The 17,913-nt window shown below is 43.9% G+C and overlaps 1 protein-coding gene across 1 annotated transcript in view; it reads left to right on the forward strand.

Moving 5' to 3' along the window:
* RNASET2 (ribonuclease T2) overlaps window positions 1-17,913 on the forward strand; it is a 214,661-nt gene that overhangs the window by 186,299 nt on the left and 10,449 nt on the right. The window contains exon 9 of the mRNA XM_077289105.1: window positions 2,696-2,770. Within this exon, the coding sequence (XP_077145220.1) occupies window positions 2,696-2,770 (75 nt within the window). The remainder of the gene's footprint in view (window positions 1-2,695; window positions 2,771-17,913) is intronic.

Raw genomic sequence — 17,913 nt, forward strand, 5'->3', positions numbered from 1 at the left:
ACACTTCTGTTTTCTTTTTCCAAGTTCATCAGGTGGGCACAGGTGGGATAGAGCACACAAAATTGCATTTCCTTCCTCCTTAGCACACGTCCTCTCCAGTCCTGCCACCCGTTCATTCTGGACGACCCCTAAGCCCGCTGACCATCCACTGACCTCGTGATGTCAGAAGACCAGGCGTGCTCCTTGGTACCTGGTCCAAGCTCTAAGCTCCAAACACTGTTGGAGTTTCCATCAGGGAATTCTGTTCAGCCTTCCACTGCCTAGAACAGGTGGCCCATGCTGCCCCTAGCAATCCACCACACCTGTACTTGACCTTTGCTAGGCACTTCACTAACTGACACTGAAATCCCCCTAACCGGGAAGTGCCCCCCTTTTATTTACACTAGTGACCACCCACTTTGCTAGTGCTATCCTTAACCATTTCCTATCTTACATGCTAAACCTATTATCCTTATGTTATCTTATGCTAACCTCATCTTATTCTATGCTATACTCACATTATGCATTAACACCTTATATACTGTGCATCACCATAATACATTATATTAGACATACTTTCACATGTAAAATCTCACAACGGTATTCACGTGACACATATTTTGTCTTCGTGGTAGCAAAAGGGTAAGAGTCACATCCTTACATCTGTTCTCTCTCTCCTTTTATACACAGCTAGTCACTCACAGCTTGCCAAGGCTCACAGGCCACATACCCATTACATCACTGTTCATATCCAAATTGCCTCTTCAGAGAGGAAGAGGACTTGAATTCTAGTGCGACATATTGGAAGTAGCAATCCTAACAGTCAATATCAACCCTTTATCAAGCCATGCTACATGCCAAAAGCCAAACCAGAATCTCAATGTGCAGACAGTGCTTCCCAGAGGAGCATTGTATGGCTTATAAGCCTCCTTACACTGTCATGTCAATCTGCACAAGGAGAAACGTTACCATTATATCACTGTTCATTGCACATGACAGAGCTGCTGGATGAGCTGCTGAAAGCACAGACAGGAAATCGCTCTACTCTGGCTTTGAACGAAGTGCAGCCGAAAATTTTGCGTTTCTGTGCAGTCACTGCACACGTCAAATCGCCACATGCGGACGCATCCGCATACAACGCATGTCCCTGCATACTCAATGTTAAAGATAGGTACGCAGGATACATGCAGAGTAGGTGGAGCTTCAGGGAGGAAGGGGGAAGTACGCTGCCATCCGCAGCCCTCCCGACCGCAAACGTGAAACCAGCCTAATACAGAAAGAAAATCTGTGTGTGTAATAAACAAGTAAGCACTATATTATTGGTAATAGTAGCAAGGTCAATACAGTATGTTCTGACACTATCAGAACACAGCGATGCGACTAGATACAATATCTATTCAACATGTTATTACATACTCTGTTCTTAATGTTCCTATTATCTAGCAGTTAAAAGACTATAAATGTCTGTCTCAGCTTAACTGGCATCACTCTTGGTACTAGGACCGTCCCCGTTGTAGTCTCTGTAAGCTCCTCTGATCGTTACACTGGCCCTAGTGGGGGTCACTTGTATTTCCCACTAGGCCACAAGTCCTAGATAAGCCAGTCACTGGGTATACAGTGTGCATTGGCCATCTCTGTTCCCTGAAGCACAGCCCCAACCCACATCCTGTACCGTACTTCTTCGCTGGAAGTAGCGGCCCTCTGCTACATCCAGATTGTCTCCCGAGCCTGGTTCTAATCTGGTCATGGTCTTGTACTGGTGTTGCTTACAGTCTTCTAATGGCACTGATTACAGTCATCTATGGCATTTGACCGAGCTCTGCCAATTCTATTGCGATGGTGGCTGAAAGCCCACTTTGTGGCCACACAATCTGCCTGGTCCAGGTTCTGGCGCCAACTCTGCCAAACCAGGAGTCACCTTGGTGTCGTCCGTAATCTCTTTCCCAGGAACATGCACTTCCCCTCTTGGAATTCCTACTACTACAAATTCGTTCTTTATGTTCATTTTTCCCTTTGACCAGCAGGGTGGCGGTGTTCGATTGCAGTTACTTAGCTAAGCATCAACTGTACTAGTCTTCTTTGTTGTCCACCTCCTTACACCTGTCTAGAGGCTACAGGTGTAATGCCTGAGCCAATACTGACCACACTGGATGAAGTGTGTCAAGGTATTGCTGCCATGTGGAGAGGCTGAGGAAACTTCTTGCCCCATCTTGAAATATATCTTTTAATCAGGCTGAGGTTTAATGGAGTAAAAAAACAAGGTATTTCCTAGATCCTGTTGTACAGTAGTGTCTACAAGGTGGGTTATTACCAGGGACTGACAAGTGCTCAGTGATTCTGTTGTCTAACCTGCCATGTGCAAGCCATGCCTCCCTTAGATTTTATTTTATGAAGTGCTAAGGTTTTCTATATTTAATTTTAAATGCACTGGGACAGAAAATAATTTTGGTTGAGTGTGAATGTTTCTATAGCTGGGATGCTATTCAGTAAATGTATATGCATACATGAGTAGCTCTAAATGTTGGGAACAAATTGATCTAGTTTTTGCAATTTAAATGTACCTCCAGGCACGCTGAAATCTCAGGTTGGCGTTCAGTTGAGAGACATTATATGCAATCGTATGAAGTGGCTTTACTTGTGCTCCACAGGTCATCTTCATTTTAGCAATAATTTGTGCAGATGAAATGTTTTTCATTATATTTATTTTGATTTTTAGGTGAAAGAGATCAAAGACGCAATTTTTAATGCATTTGGAATTAACCCAAAAATTCAGTGTCTTCCTCCACATCAGGTAACAGAATTTCATTGCTGGTAATACATATTTGTACTATTATTTCCACATTTGTCAGTTCAATCAAATATTTTCTTTTTTTTTTTTTTAGCTATGTGATTTTTAAGACCTGTTTCTACTAAATTGTTCATGTGTTATTGCCACAGAAGTCCAGGGCTGCACAAGAATGATTGGTCCAAGGGCCACATTGTCATACTGAAGTTATCCGAGGGCCGCACTAAAAAGTAAAGGGGTATTACTTTCTGTGACACCTACGGCATATAAATATTTGATAGGTACAAATTCTACTGTTTACCTGCAAAACTCAAGACTCTAATGGGACATTCATACTGCGATTTTTAACGAGGATTTAGAAATAGATTCTGCTCTTAAATCCACATGAAAAACCACGTCAAATATTATTTGAATACGTTTCCAACTGATTTTAATGGGAAAATCTCCTGTAGTGCACACAGTGCTGTTTTGTTCACGTTATTTTGAATATTTCATAGTTAACCCCTTAACGACTGCTGATACGCCTTTTAACGGCGACAGTTAAGGGAACTGTATTTCTCAGTGCCGCTTTTTAATGGCGCTGAGAAATAAGTAGATAGTGCCCCCAGTGTTGGAAATTCTCCAGGGTCTCAACTACCAGGGGTAGCTGAGTCCCCAGAGAACATGATTCAGTTCGATTTTTACCAACCCCAGTCATGTGATCACCGTTAGTCACTGAATAACTGTGATCACATTAAAAAACAGTCCGATTTAAAATCCAATTCTCTCTCCTCTAATATGATCTGTCATATCAGTGAGAAGAGAAATGGGGTCCCTCAAGCCCCCGACGGTACCTTATGTACCAGATCAGTGTTCCCCTGGTCCCCCTCCTTCCTCCGGCAGAAGGAAAATGGCGGGCGCATGCGCAGTGCACCAGCCAAGATCTGCCTTCCTGCACCCGGCATCCGAGGAGAATTTTCTCATTGGCAGCTGGCTTTTGATTACTGTGTCCATCCCCTTGAGAAAGCGGCGTGGAAAAGCCGCGAAACGCGCGTCGGGGCGCTCTTTTGTTCCGGTGGGACCCCCCTTCTTTGCCCTCTCAATTGGTAAGCTCACCGATGGTATCCATCACACTATTATGCACTATGCACTTTTATTGCGGCTTTGTTTTGGCTACTGCATTAGCGGAGGATATACCCTGGTGTGTTTAGTTCCATTTTCCATTGTGGGGGGGCTTGCTCATGCTCTCCTCTTACGTTTATCTATGTATTTACATATGGGGGCAATATAGGGGGTAATTCCCCTTCTCGTGCTTGACTGGGAAATACCATCTATTTGAAATATATTACTGTTTTAATATTTTTGTATTAATAAAGGATATTTGTTTACATAATACTATATGCTCCTTATTTTCTCCTGCTTATATATATACTCTATGGAGCTTAATTCGTCTGGAGGCACCTAATGTGTATGTGCTTGGGTCCGGACTATCGCTATGACTTTGGGAACTCTGTTAATATATATATACACTAGATGGTAGCCCGATTCTAACGCATCGGGTATTTTAGAATATGTATGTAGTTTATTTATGAAGATTTTAGAATAATACATTGAATACACAGGATTCGGCCAAACGCGACCAATTAGCGAAGCGTGGTTCAAATCCCGCGCCAATTCGCGGCCGGACTGCGCCTGTCGCTGATTGTTTGCGGCCGGCCACGTACTATGTAGCACAGCCACGTAGTATATAACAGCCCACGTAGTAAATAGCACAGCCATGTAGTACATAGCACAGCCATGTAGTATATAGCACAGCCACCTAGTATATAGCACAGCCCACGGAGAATATAGCACAGCCCACGGAGTATATAACAGCACACATAGCATATAACAGAGCCACGTAGTTTATAACAGCCCACGTAGCATATAACAGCCCACGCACGCAGTATATAACACAGCCCACGTAGTGTATAACACAGCCCATGTAGTGTATAGCACAGCCCACGTAGTATATAGCACAGCCCACGTAGTGTATAACACAGCCACGTAGTATATTGCACAGCCCACGTAGTATATTGCACAGCCCACATAGTATATTGCACAGCCCACATAGTATATTGCACAGCCCACGTAGTATATTGCACAGCCCACGTAGTATATAGCACAGCCACATAGTATATAGCACAGCCCACGTAGTATATTGCACAGCCCACGTAGTATATTGCACAGCCCACGTAGTATATAGCACAGCCACGTAGTATATTGCACAGCCCACGTAGTATATTGCACAGCCCACGTAGTATATTGCACAGCCCACGTAGTATATAGCAATGTCGGCATCATATCCCTGTTAAAAAAAAAAAAGAATTAAAATAAAAAATAGTTATATACTCTCCTTCCATTGGCCCCGGATCCAGGCGAAGCGTTTACCGATGCTCCTCGCGCGCTCCAGTCCCAAGAGTGCTTTGCGGTCTCGCGAGATGATGACGTAGCGGTCTCGCGAGACCGCTACGTCATCATCTCGCGAGATCGCAGTGCATGGAGCGGTCACTGGAACGTCACGAGGAGCGGGAAAGGCCTGTTCTGGATCCGAGGGGCCGACGGACGGTGAGTCTATAACTATTTTTTTTTTATTATTATTTTTAACATTAGATCTTTTTACTATTGATGCTGCATAGGCAGCATCAATAGTAAAAAGTTGGTCACACAGGGTTCATAGCAGTGTTAACGGACTGCGTTACACCGCGGCATAACGCGGTCCGTTACTGCTGGCATTAACCCTGTGTGAGCGCTGACTGGAGGGGGGAGTATGGAGCGGGCGCCGGGCACTGACTGCGGGGAGTAGGGAGCGGCCTTTTTGCCGCCCGTCGCTGATTGGTCGTGGCTGTTTTGCCACGACCAATCAGCGACTTGGGATTTCCGTTACAGACAGACAGACAGACGGAAGTGACCCTTAGACAATTATATAGTGTGTGTGTATATATATATATATATATATATATATATATATATATATATATATATATATTTATTTATTTATCATTTTTGTTTATAATTTTTTACGGTTAGGGTTACACTTATTAGGGTTAGGTTTATTACGGTTAGGCAGTATAAATACTAGTGTTAGATTAGGTTTAGTTTTTTGTTAGGCAGACAAATAAATAAATGGCCCGCAGAACATTTAGCGCGGAGCAAGCATACAGCCTGCTTTGTTCCGGTCGCGCCGGCAGTGAAACGTAATCTGCCTCTGAAGTAGAGAAGTTTTTAGGTAGTGATGACAACCCTTCGTCCACAGAATCCCACAGCCCGATGGTAGAGGAGTCAGTCATTACTGCTCAAGATTCAGAGGCGGGACCAAGTACAGCAGTCCCCCCACCAGTGTGGTATAACGACACTTCATTTTCCCCTCAAATGCCACCTTATTCTGCAGCCCCTGCAATAAAATGTGACAGTCAACGAGTCCTTGATGAGTTAAAAGGGCCGTCTGTCATTCCGCCAATTTATTCCCTCCAAACGAGCCAAATATGGCATCAAACTGTATAAAACATGTGAGAGCTCATAAGGATACACCTCTATCTTCCTAATTTATGAAGATAGGGTCCACCAAATCAACCCCCCAGACTGCCCCCAGACAATTGGCATCCCAGGCAAAATTGTCTGGGAGCTAATGACGCCCTTTCTCCATCAAGGGTACCACGTCTACACACAATTACTGCACAAGCATCCCCCTATACAAATCTCTCCACGCTGCAAATACAGGGGCCTGTGGGACTGTCAGGAAAAACTGAGTGGGGTTTCCATCACAGTTGGTGTCCAGACGTTTGGAGAAGGGGGCGTCATTCTCACTCACAAGTGACCAACTTCTTGCAGTGAAGTGGAATGACAAGGAGGACATCTACATGCTGACCACACTGCATGCGGACATCACTGTGACAGTCAGAGACAGGGGCGCCTCCAGGGAACAAACAGAAACCAATCTGTGTCACAGATTATAACAAATTTATGAGTGGCGTTGACCTGTCAGACCAGGTTCTGCAACCATACCTGGTGACGCGGAAGACTAGGGCCTGGTACAAAAAGGTGGTAATCTACCTCATCCAAATTGCTACATACAACAGTTTTGTCCTGTACAAAAAAAATCTCAAGGACCGCTCACTTTCCTCCAGTTCCAGGAAAAATTGTTGAGGATCTCATATTTGAGTCGATGGCATAAGGGAAAGCCTTTGAGTCTGAGGATGTCCTGAGACTTGCAGAGCGCCATTTTCCTTGCCCTGTCCCTCCCACCCAAAAGTATCCATAAAAAGATGCCGGGTGTGTAGGAAGCATGGTAGACTCAGTGATTCCCGGTTCTATTGTCCCACGTGCCCATCCCAACCAGGCCTTTGTAACTCCCCTTGTTTTGAGACCTACCACACATCTTACAATCAATTATTAGGGTTTTTTTTTCAATAATTTACATTTTCTACTTAGTGGGCCCCAGTAGAGTAATTTTTATGGAACAAGTAATGAAGAGAATATTTTCTTCAGCAAGTTCCATTTTACCCCATTACACAAATAATTCGAGGAATTGATCAATCACATACCAAACTACTATTCAGACAAATTTTCGTCCACCTACCCATGTCTGTACACTCCCGAGTGTGGACACCCACAAATGTTTTTGAAAAGTCAGGTCATATGAAAATTAATTCTAGGACTTCATTACTCTCAAACATGTTTGACCATTTATCTAACTTTGACTGTTTTTACGACTGTCTTGCTACACAAAACTTTTGCTTCCATTTATATTACCGTATATACTCGAGTATAAGCCGAGATTTTCAGCCCATTTTTGGGGGTTGAAAGTCCCCCTCTCGGCTTATACTCGAGTCATACCCAGGGGTCGGCAGGGGAGGGGGAAGCGGGGGCTGTCTAATTATACTCACCTACTCTGGCGCGGTACCTGCAGGTCCCTGCTTCCCCGGCGCCCCAGCTTCTTCCTGTATTGAGCGGTCACATGGTACCGCTCATTACAGTATTGAATATGCGGCTCCACCTCCCATTACTGTAATGAGCGGTAACGGTGACCGCTCAATACAGGAAGAAGCTCCGGCGCTGGGGAACAGGGACTGCACAGCGCCAGGAGCAGGTGAGTATAACGGGGAGGGGAGCACTGCGCGATATTCACCTGCTCCTCGTTTCGGCGCCGCTCCGTCTTCAGCGTCTTCTGCAGTGACGCTCAGGTCAGAGGGCGCTGTGACGTGGTTATTGCGCGCCCTCTGCCTGAACGTCAGTGCAGAAGATGCTGAAGATGGAGCGGCGCCGGAACGAAGTCAGGTGAATATTGAAAGTGCCGTGGGCCTGAGCGACGAGAGGTGAGTATGTGATTTTTTTTTTCTTTTAATCTCAGCAACAGCAAATGGGGCAAGTGTCTGTATGGAGCATCTTATGGGGCCATAACATTTGTGCAGCACTATATGGCGCAAGTGTCTGTATGGGGTCATAATTAACGTTTGTGCAGCACTATATGGGGCAAGTGTCTGTATGGAGCATATTATGGGGCCATAATTAACATTTGTGCAGCATTGTATGGGGCAAATGTCTGTATGGAGTATCTTATGGGGCCATAACATTTGTGCAGCACTATATGGGGCAAGTGTCTGTATGGGGCCATAATCAACGTTTGTGCAGCACTATATGGGGCAAGTGTTTGTATGGGGCCATAATCAATGTTTGTGCAGCAATATATGGGGCAAGTGTCTGTATGGGGCCATAATCAATGTTTGTGCAGCACTATATGGGGCAAGTGTTTGTATGGGGCCATAATCAATGTTTGTGCAGCAATATATGGGGCAAGTGTCTGTATGGGGCCATAATCAACGTTTGTGCAGCACTATATGGGGCAAATATTTTTATGGAGCATCTTATGGGGCCATAATTAACGTTTGAGCAGTATTGTATGGGGCAAATGTCTGTATGGAGTATCTTATGGGGCCATAACGTTTGTGCAGCACTATATGGGGCAAATATCTTTATGGAGCATCTTATGGGGCCATAATTAACGTTTGTGCAGCATTATATGGGGCAAATGTGTCTATGGAGCATCTTATGGGGCCATTATTAACCTTTATGCAGGATTATATGGGGCATATTTTAATATGGAACATCTTATGGGGCCATCATAAACTTTATGGAACATTATATGGGGCTCATGATTCAATATGGATATTAAAAAACATTTAACCTACTGATGTCTCAATTAATTTTACTTTTATTGGTATCTATTTTTACTTTTGACATTTACCAGTAGCTGCTGCATTTCCCACCCTAGGCTTATACTCGAGTTATTAAGTTTTCAAAGTTTTTTGTGGCAAAATTAGGGGGGTCGGCTTATACTCGGGTTGGCTTATACTCGACTATATACGGTACTTGTATATGTTGGTGATATGGGCATTATCATTTTATTGGAGGATCTCTAGTAATGAGGAAGTTCCATACTTATAGACTATGGTCTTTACTGTATGGTTCTTGCCGAACCTCTGGTACCAGACAATATTTTATGGGTTCTGTAGAGAATTGGTTGTTTTGTGCATATAGCGGTTCCTACCTTGGCTGCTGGGAGCTTGCTATAGTGTACCACATCTATTGGCACATTCGTCTCTCTCTCATATAAGGATTGATGGAGCTAAGTGAACGTTGCACGACCAGTCTCTGAAAGTCTTTGTCATTCTAGCCCACTGATGTTCTTTCATCTTCGGAACAAACTCCGCTTTGCCACATAGTTGACTGCACTTTCCTCCACATTTTGCCCTTTGTTACAGTACAGTTTATTCTTCCTACTACAATATATGCAAATGCGGGACAGCTGTTTTGTTAGCAAGACTAAAGCCCCCGTCACACTAAGCGAGGTCGCTAGCGAGATCGCTGCTGAGTCACAAGTTTTGTGACGCAACAGCGACCTCAGTAGCGATCTCGCTATGTTTGACACGTAGCAGCGACCAGGCCCCTGCTGTGAGATCGCTGGTCGTGTCGGAATGGCCTGGACCTTTTTTTGATCGTTGAGGTCCCGCTGACATCGCTGAATCGGTGTGTGTGACACGGATTCAGCGATGTCTTCACTGGTAACCAGGGTAAACATCGGGTTACTAAGCGCAGGGCCGCGCTTAGTAACCCGATGTTTACCCTGGTTACCATCGTAAAAGTAAAAAAAAACAAACACTACATACTCACATTCCAGTGTCCGTCAGGTCCCTTGCCATCTGCTTCCCGCACTGACTGACTGCCGGCCGTAAAGTGAAAGCACAGCACAGCGGTGACATCACCGCTCTGCTGTTAGGGCCGGCGCTCAGTCAGTGCAGGAAGCGGACGCCGGGGGACACGAAGGTGAGTATGTAGTGTTTGTTTTTTTACATTTTACACTGGTAACCAGGGTAAACAGCGACTAAACAGCGACGCTGCAGCGATCGGCATCGTTGTCTGTATCGCTGCAGCGTCGCTAAGTGTGACGGGGCCTTAAGTTTTATAATCAACCAATGTGTTTTTAGGAGCATGCCTCCCTCTGTGAGTGATAATTCCTGGGAGGATTTTCTTGTTTGCTCAGTGTCTCTGTAAGCTTTGAATGGGTCCCGGAACTTGTTCAGTTTTACCCTAAAGACCAAATGGTGAGCCATCTATTATTATAGGCAAAGCCGTGTGTCCAGTACTCACATTGGTGCCATATTGGATATACACTGCTCAAAAAAATAAAGGCAACACTTAAACAGAATATAACTTCAAGTAAATCAAACTTCTGTGAAATAAAACTGTCCATTTAGGAAGCAACACTGTTTGACAATTTCACATGCTGCTGTGCAAATGATATAGACAACAGATGGAAATTAGCAATTATCAAGACACACTCAATAAAGGAGTGGTTCTGCATGTGGGGACCACAGACTACATCTCAGTACTAATGCTTTCTGGCTGATGTTTTGGTCACTTTTGAATGTTGTGCTTTCACACTCGTGGTACATGAGACGGACTCTACAACCAACACAAGTGGCTCAGGTAGTGCAGCTCATACAGGATGGCACATCAATGCGAGCTGTGGCAAGAAGGCTTGCTGTGTCTGTCAGCGTAGTGTTCCAAAGGCTGGAGGCGCTACCAGGAGTCAGGCCAGTACACCAGAAGACTTGGAGGGGGCCGTAGGAGGGCAACAACCCAGCAGCAGGACTGCCACCTCAGCCTTTGTGCAAGGAGGAACAGGAGGAGCACTGCCAGAGCCCTGCAAAAGGACCTCCAGCAGGCCACAAATGTGCATGTGTCTGAACATACTGTTAGAAACCGACTCCATGAGGATGGTCTGAGTGCCCGACATCCACAGGTGGGGGTTGTGCTCACAGCCCAACACCGTGCAGGATACTTGGCATTTGGCACAGAACAGCAGGATTGGCAAATTTGCCACTGGCGCCCTGTGCTGTTCACAGATGAAAGCAAGTTCACACTGAGCACATGTGACAGAGTCTGGAGATGCCGTGGAGAGCAAACTGCTGCCTGCAACATCCTTCAACATGACTGGTTTGGCAGTGGGTCAGTAATAGTGTGGGGTGGAATTTCTTTGGAGGGCCGCACAGCCCTCCATGTGCTCGCCAGAGGTCGCCTGACTGCTATTAGGTACCGAAATGAGACCCTCAGACCCCTTGTTAGACCATATGCTGGTGCAGTTGACCCTGGGTTCCTCCTAATGCAGGACAATGCCAGACCTCATGTGGCTGGAGTGTGTCATCAGTTCCTGCAAGATAAAGGCATTGAAGCTATGGACTGGCCCACCCATTCCCCAGACCTGAATCCGATTAAACACATCTGGGACATCATGTCTCGCACCATCCACCAACATTCCGTTGCACCACAGACTATTCAGGAGTTGGCGGATGCTTTAGTCCAGGTCTGAGAGGTGATCCCTGAGGAGACCATCCGCTGCCTCATCAGGAGCTTGCCCAGGCATTGTAGGGAGGTCATACAGGCATGTGGAGGCCACACACACTACTGAGCATAATTTCCTTGTCTTGAGGCATTTGCACTGAAGTTGGATCAGCCTGTAACTTCATTTTCCACTTTGATTTTGAGCATCATTCCAACTCCAGTCCTCCGTGGGATATTAGTTGTGATTTACGTTGATAATTTTTTAGGTTTTAGGCCATGTTCACACTTTGCGGGTTTAAACGCTATGGAAACTGCTGCGGACCCGCAGCTGCAAAAACGCTGCGGGTCCGCAGCAGTTTCCATAGCGTTTACATTTACATGTAAACCCTATGGAAACAGCAATCCGCTGTGCACATGCTACGGGAAAAACCGCGCAGAAACGCAGCGGTTTACAACCCGCAGCATGTCACTTCTTTGTGCAGAATCGCTGCGATTCTGCACCCATAGGAATGCATTGATCCGCTAACTTCCCGCATGGGGCTGTGCCCACGATGCGGGAAGTAAGCGGATCATGTGCGGTTGGTACCCGGGGTGGAGGAGAGGAGACTCTCCTCCAGGCCCTGGGAACCATATTAGTGTAAAAAAAAAATAATTAAAATAAAAAATAATGATATACTCACCTCTCGGCGCTGCACACGGCTGTCCGGTCTCAGGGTTGCTGTGCGAGCAGGACCTGCGGTGACGTCGCGGTCACATGACCGTGATGACGCCGCGGTCACATGACCGTGACGTCACGAAGGTCCTTCTCGCACAGCATCTTTGGAACCGGATCGCCGCGTGCAGCGCCGAGGAGATCGGGACGTCAGAGGGGGTGAGTATAACCATTTTTTATTATTTTTAACATTACTATTGATGCTGCATATGCAGCATCAATAGTATAGGAGTAAAACCCGCAGCGGAAACTGGAAGACAAACCGCGATAAATCTGCAGGGATAACCGCAGCGGTTTTGCCCTGCAGATTTATCAAATCCGCTGCGGGAGAACCCGCAGAGCACACCGCTAAGTGTGCATATAGCCTTATTATTGTCAACACATTGCACTATGTAATGAATAAATATTTACAACTGGAATATTTCATTCAGTGATATTTAGGATGTGGGATTTTAGTGTTCCCTTTATTTTTTTGAGCAGTGTATTTCTGAACACATAAAAACTAATGCAATTAAATTTGAGGTGTGTTCCTCAGAATGTACACAAAAAGAATCCTGAGAGTCAGTGAAAAAAAATGCAAATTGTAAATTTTCAAACTTGTGTTGCATCAACTGCATAAAAAATGGTGGCATCAAACTACTCACTACCCCCCTAGATAAATAGATTAGATGGTACAATTTACAAAAAATACATTTATGAGGGATTTTTGTTGCACTTGAACTACATAGGCTCTGCAAATATGACAATCTTTCAAATAAAGCCAAATTTGTCATGGTGCCTCTTCCTATCTGAGCCCTGCCGTTTGTCTAGACAGAACTTTTTGACTACATATGGGATATCACCGTGCTCATAAGAAAGTGGGTAACAAATTGTGGTGTCCAATTTTTGGTAATCTGTCAAAAGTGAAAAATTCAGGTCTAAAACAAGATTTTTGTGGAAAAAAAAAAACATTTTCAATATTACGACCTAATGTTGTCAAATTATGTGTTGTACCTGTGGGTTCGAATTGCTCAATATACCCCTGGATAAAATCTTTGAGCGGTGTAATTTCTAAAATGGGGTCAGTTGTGGGGGGTTTCTGCTGTTTATTCGCATCTCCAAACCCGACATGGCATCCGCTCTCAATTTCAGCCAATTTTGCGATTACAAAGTCAAACAGTGCTCCTTCCCTTCCGAACTCAGCCGTGCACCCAAACAGTGGTTTACCCTCACATATGGTGTATCAGCGTACTCAGGACAAACTGCATAACAACTTTTGGTTTCTAATTTCTCCTGTTACCCTTGGGAAATAAAAACTTGGGGGCGAAAAGATCATATTTTTTCCATAAAAATGATTTCTTATTTTCACAGCTCTAAGTTATAAACTTTTGTGAAGCACTTAGGGCTCCTTCCCTTCCAAGGTCTGCCATGTGCCCAAACAGTGTTTTTCCCCACATACAGGGTATTGGCGTATTCAGGAGAAATTGCACAGCAAATTTTGTGGTTTATTTTCCCTTTTTGCAAAATTGGTTCTGAAGTAAAATGTTTGTGAAAGAAAGTTAAATGTTCATTTTTTCCTTCCACGTTGCTTCAGTCCCTGTGAAGCACGTGAAGGGTTAACAGATGTCTTGAATGTGGTTTTGAGCACCTTGATGGGGTGTAGTTTTTAGAATGGTGTAACTTTTGTACATTTTCTGTCATGTAGACCCCTCAAAGTGACTTCAAATGTGATGTCCCTAAAATTAAAAAAAAAGTGTAAAAATGTTTACAAAACTGTGCTGATGTAAAGTAGACATGTGGGAAATGTTATTTATTAAGTATTTTGTGTGACATCACTCTCTGATTTAAGGGCATAAAAAAAATCAAAGTTTGAAAATTGCTAAATTTTCAAACTTTTTGCCAAATTTCCATTTTTTCATAAATAGACGCAAGTCATATCGAAGAAATGTTACCACTATCATGCTGTACAATAGGTCATGAATAAATCAATCTCAGAATCAGCAGGATCCGTTAAAGTGTTCCAGAGTTATAACCTCCTAAATTGACAGTGGTCAGAATTGTAAAAATTGACTTGGTCAATAAGTATCAAATCGGTTCTGTCACTAAGGGGTTAAACTACAGCAAGCTTATTCAGAGAATATTTGAAGCATTTTTTGTATTTGCATTTGCTGTAAAATCCGCTTTTAAATCTTCTTTAAAAACTGTGTGAAGAGGCCCTCAAGATTAATACCGTATATATACTCTAGTATACGCTGACCCGAGTATAAGCCAATGCACCTAATTTTGCCACAGAAAACTGGGTAAGCTTATTGACTCGAGTATAAGCCAGGTATGCAGTGTCCCCTCATCCCTGTCCTGGTATGCATGAATCTCCCTTTCACTGTCCGGGTATGGGTGGCTCCCCATGTCCTGTCCTGGTGTGCGTGGCTCGCCCTGTCGCTGTCCTGGTATGCGTGGCTCCTCCCTTCTGTCCTGGTATGGTTGGCTCCCCCCTCCCATCCTTGTATGCATGCTTCCTATTATAAAAAAAAAACAACCTCTTACTCACCCTCCAGCGTGCCCTTGCAGCATCTTGTTGGTGCCAGCTTCCAGTTGCTCTTCCTGTGCTGAGCGATCACGTGGCACCGCTCATTAAGGTAATGAATATTCCCTCCACGCCTATGGGAGTGGAGATGCATGCATATAAGCACAGGAAGAGCAACTGGAAGCCGGCACCAACGAGATGCTGTGAGGGCACGCTGGAGGGTGAGTAGGATGTCTTCTGGAAGCTGGCGGCTGTGGCTGCAGCTGTCACTGTGCGCACTATAAGAGAAATGAATATTTATTTCTTTTTAGCAGTGGCACAGGCTTTAGCTACAGCTGCCGCCTCCTGCCTCTGTGACCCGCTGCTACGCCGCGCCCCCTCCCCCCACCTTCTTTCTGGGGCAATGACTCGTGTATAAGCCGAGGGGGACATTTTCAGTACACAAAAAATGTGCTGAAAAACTCTGCTTATACACGAGTATATACGGTAGGTCATACATTCACACGGCTCTCTTAAGTTGATCATTGGCTTTTTGCTTACTGCTTAATGTTCATAACTTCCATAAACTACAGTGGATAGATTCACAGACACGGACGGCCACCTGTCTAATTCACATACTACTTTCTAGTTTGCCAAATGAGAGATCCCATTCTCCTGATATATGACGCATCCAGAGATGTCTGCACAGGCACCATTAGTACTTGTCAGATTCTGCCACTCAGCTGAAATTATAAAAACGAAAAATTAATATAATTTAAAAGGTTAATGCAAAATCACATCCATTGTGCATTTTGATGTGCAGTAACTTGCTGTTTTGTGACATATAACACAGTTGTGTGCAAAGGTTTTGAGATTGACTCAAATTTTGGTTTTCACAAGCTTTGCTTCTTCTGTGTTTTTTGATCTTTTAGTTTGATTTTTTTTATATGGACACTGAAGTACAATTATAATCATTTCATCTGTTTTTAAATTTTATTCGCATGTACACTAAGGTTATGCAAAGACTCTATTTTAACAGACTCCTGTAAGTCTGGCATGCAGGATATCAGCTTTTGGGCCAAATCCTGACTGATGACAACCCATTCTTGTCAGATCAGTTCTTGAAGTTTATCTCAATATCTGTGCTAGTCTGTCCACCTTCTTTTTGAGAAGTGACAACAGGTTCTCAATGGGATTGAGATCTGTGGAGTTTTCTAGCCATTGACCCAAAATGTTCAATGTTTTATTCACTGAGTCACTTGGTTATCACTTTAGCCTTAATACATTTTCACGTGAACTGCAGTGAACTCACTGAGCTGAACTGAGTTGAAGTCACTGAACTGAGTGCTGCACCGTGAGACTTTTTCTCACTTTGATGACATCACCACTGGTCACTGATGCTGCGCATGCAGCAGCTAATTGCTCAGTGGTTTTCGTCCTGGACGGTCGCATCTTGGCACTGTCCAAGTTGAAAACAATTTAATGCAGACATGGATTACTTATTTATTACAGGAGACGAGGGCTTCAGTGGAATGGGCATTTGGCGAGTATAACTGTGTTATTTTTAAATAAAAAAGTAAGTGTTTTGTTTTTATTTCAAACAAAACACTTTATACTGTGTGTTTTATTTACAATGCAACTATAGAATTAGTAATGGTTAGGCGTCTTATAGACGCTTCTCCATTAATAAACTGTAGGCTTGATGACACCGGACAATACAAAGATGATATTAATCCCATTATCCCACTTGCCACAACTGCAGGGCAAGTTGGAAGAGCTGGGCAAAGGGCCAGAATTTGTGCATCTAATAGATGCACCTTTTCTGGGCAGTTATGGGCTGCTATTTTTAGGCTGGGGGGGACAAATATCCATAGACCCTGACCAGCCTTAAAATACTGTCAAAAATGGGGGGACCCCATGCCATTTTTAAAAAAAATGCATTTAATTAATTTAAGAAAGCGGTGGGAGAGCCCTCTAATCTTGATAACCAGTCTGTCTAAAGCTGACAGCTGAGGGTAGCAACCAGGGCTGCCACTATGAATTTAAGGGCCCCATACTGGCAAAATTCTCGGGGCCCCCTTGAAACTCCACCCAGGCTCCAACGTTCGAACTGTCCACAGCCCCACTGCGCTCTCTTTGAAAAACTCCACTTCTCACCAGTCACACATTAACAGTTCCTACCACCAGATCACTCATATAGCCAGCAGCTTTTGTTTTGGCCAAAAGATTTTTTTTTTAAGCCACCACCCCAACAAGGTAGACTCTTTTGGCCGAGCACTACTCTACTCTATCCTATTAATCATTTGTTAAAATATCCAATATAATTTTGGTATATTTTTATTTTTTTTCAAAATGACCAATAATGTCACGTACAAGGGACAAATACCACCGCACCATGTCCAGACCCCATATTACCACCACATAGTGAGCTATAATACCATATACAAGGAACAAATACCGCCACACCATGTCTAGACCACATATTACCAATACCACTACAGTGACCGAATAATATCACATACAAGGAACAAATACCACCACACCATGTCCAGACAAAATATTACCACCACATTGTGACCAAATAACAGCGCATACAAGGAACAAATAGTACCACACCATGGCCAGACAACACAATGCCACCACATAGTGACTGAATATTACAATACTAATCATTAATTTAAAAAAAACAATACTAATATCACGATAAGTGCCATTATACACAGGAGATCAGTATTTAGTATGCTGTGTCTGTGTACAGGTAATAGTGATTACTGGTGACATTATACACAGGAGCTCTGTATACAGTATCAGTGTACAGGTAATACAGTTATCAACAGTGACATAATACACACGAGCGCTGTATATATTTTACAGGTTATACAGTGATCAATGACATTATACACAGGAGCTCTGTATATAGTGTAATTGTAAAGGTAATACAGTGATCACTGGTGACATTGTACACAGGACCGCTGTATATAGTATACAGTGTATAGTGTCAGTGTATAGGTAACACTGACTCACCAGTGATGTCTCTAGGTGAAGTCCTTCATCTTTGCTTTTCATCTTCATCCAGCACAGACCTACATAACTTCT

This window comes from Ranitomeya variabilis, chromosome 2, assembly GCF_051348905.1.
Source record: "Ranitomeya variabilis isolate aRanVar5 chromosome 2, aRanVar5.hap1, whole genome shotgun sequence".
Classification (NCBI taxonomy): domain Eukaryota; kingdom Metazoa; phylum Chordata; class Amphibia; order Anura; family Dendrobatidae; genus Ranitomeya; species Ranitomeya variabilis.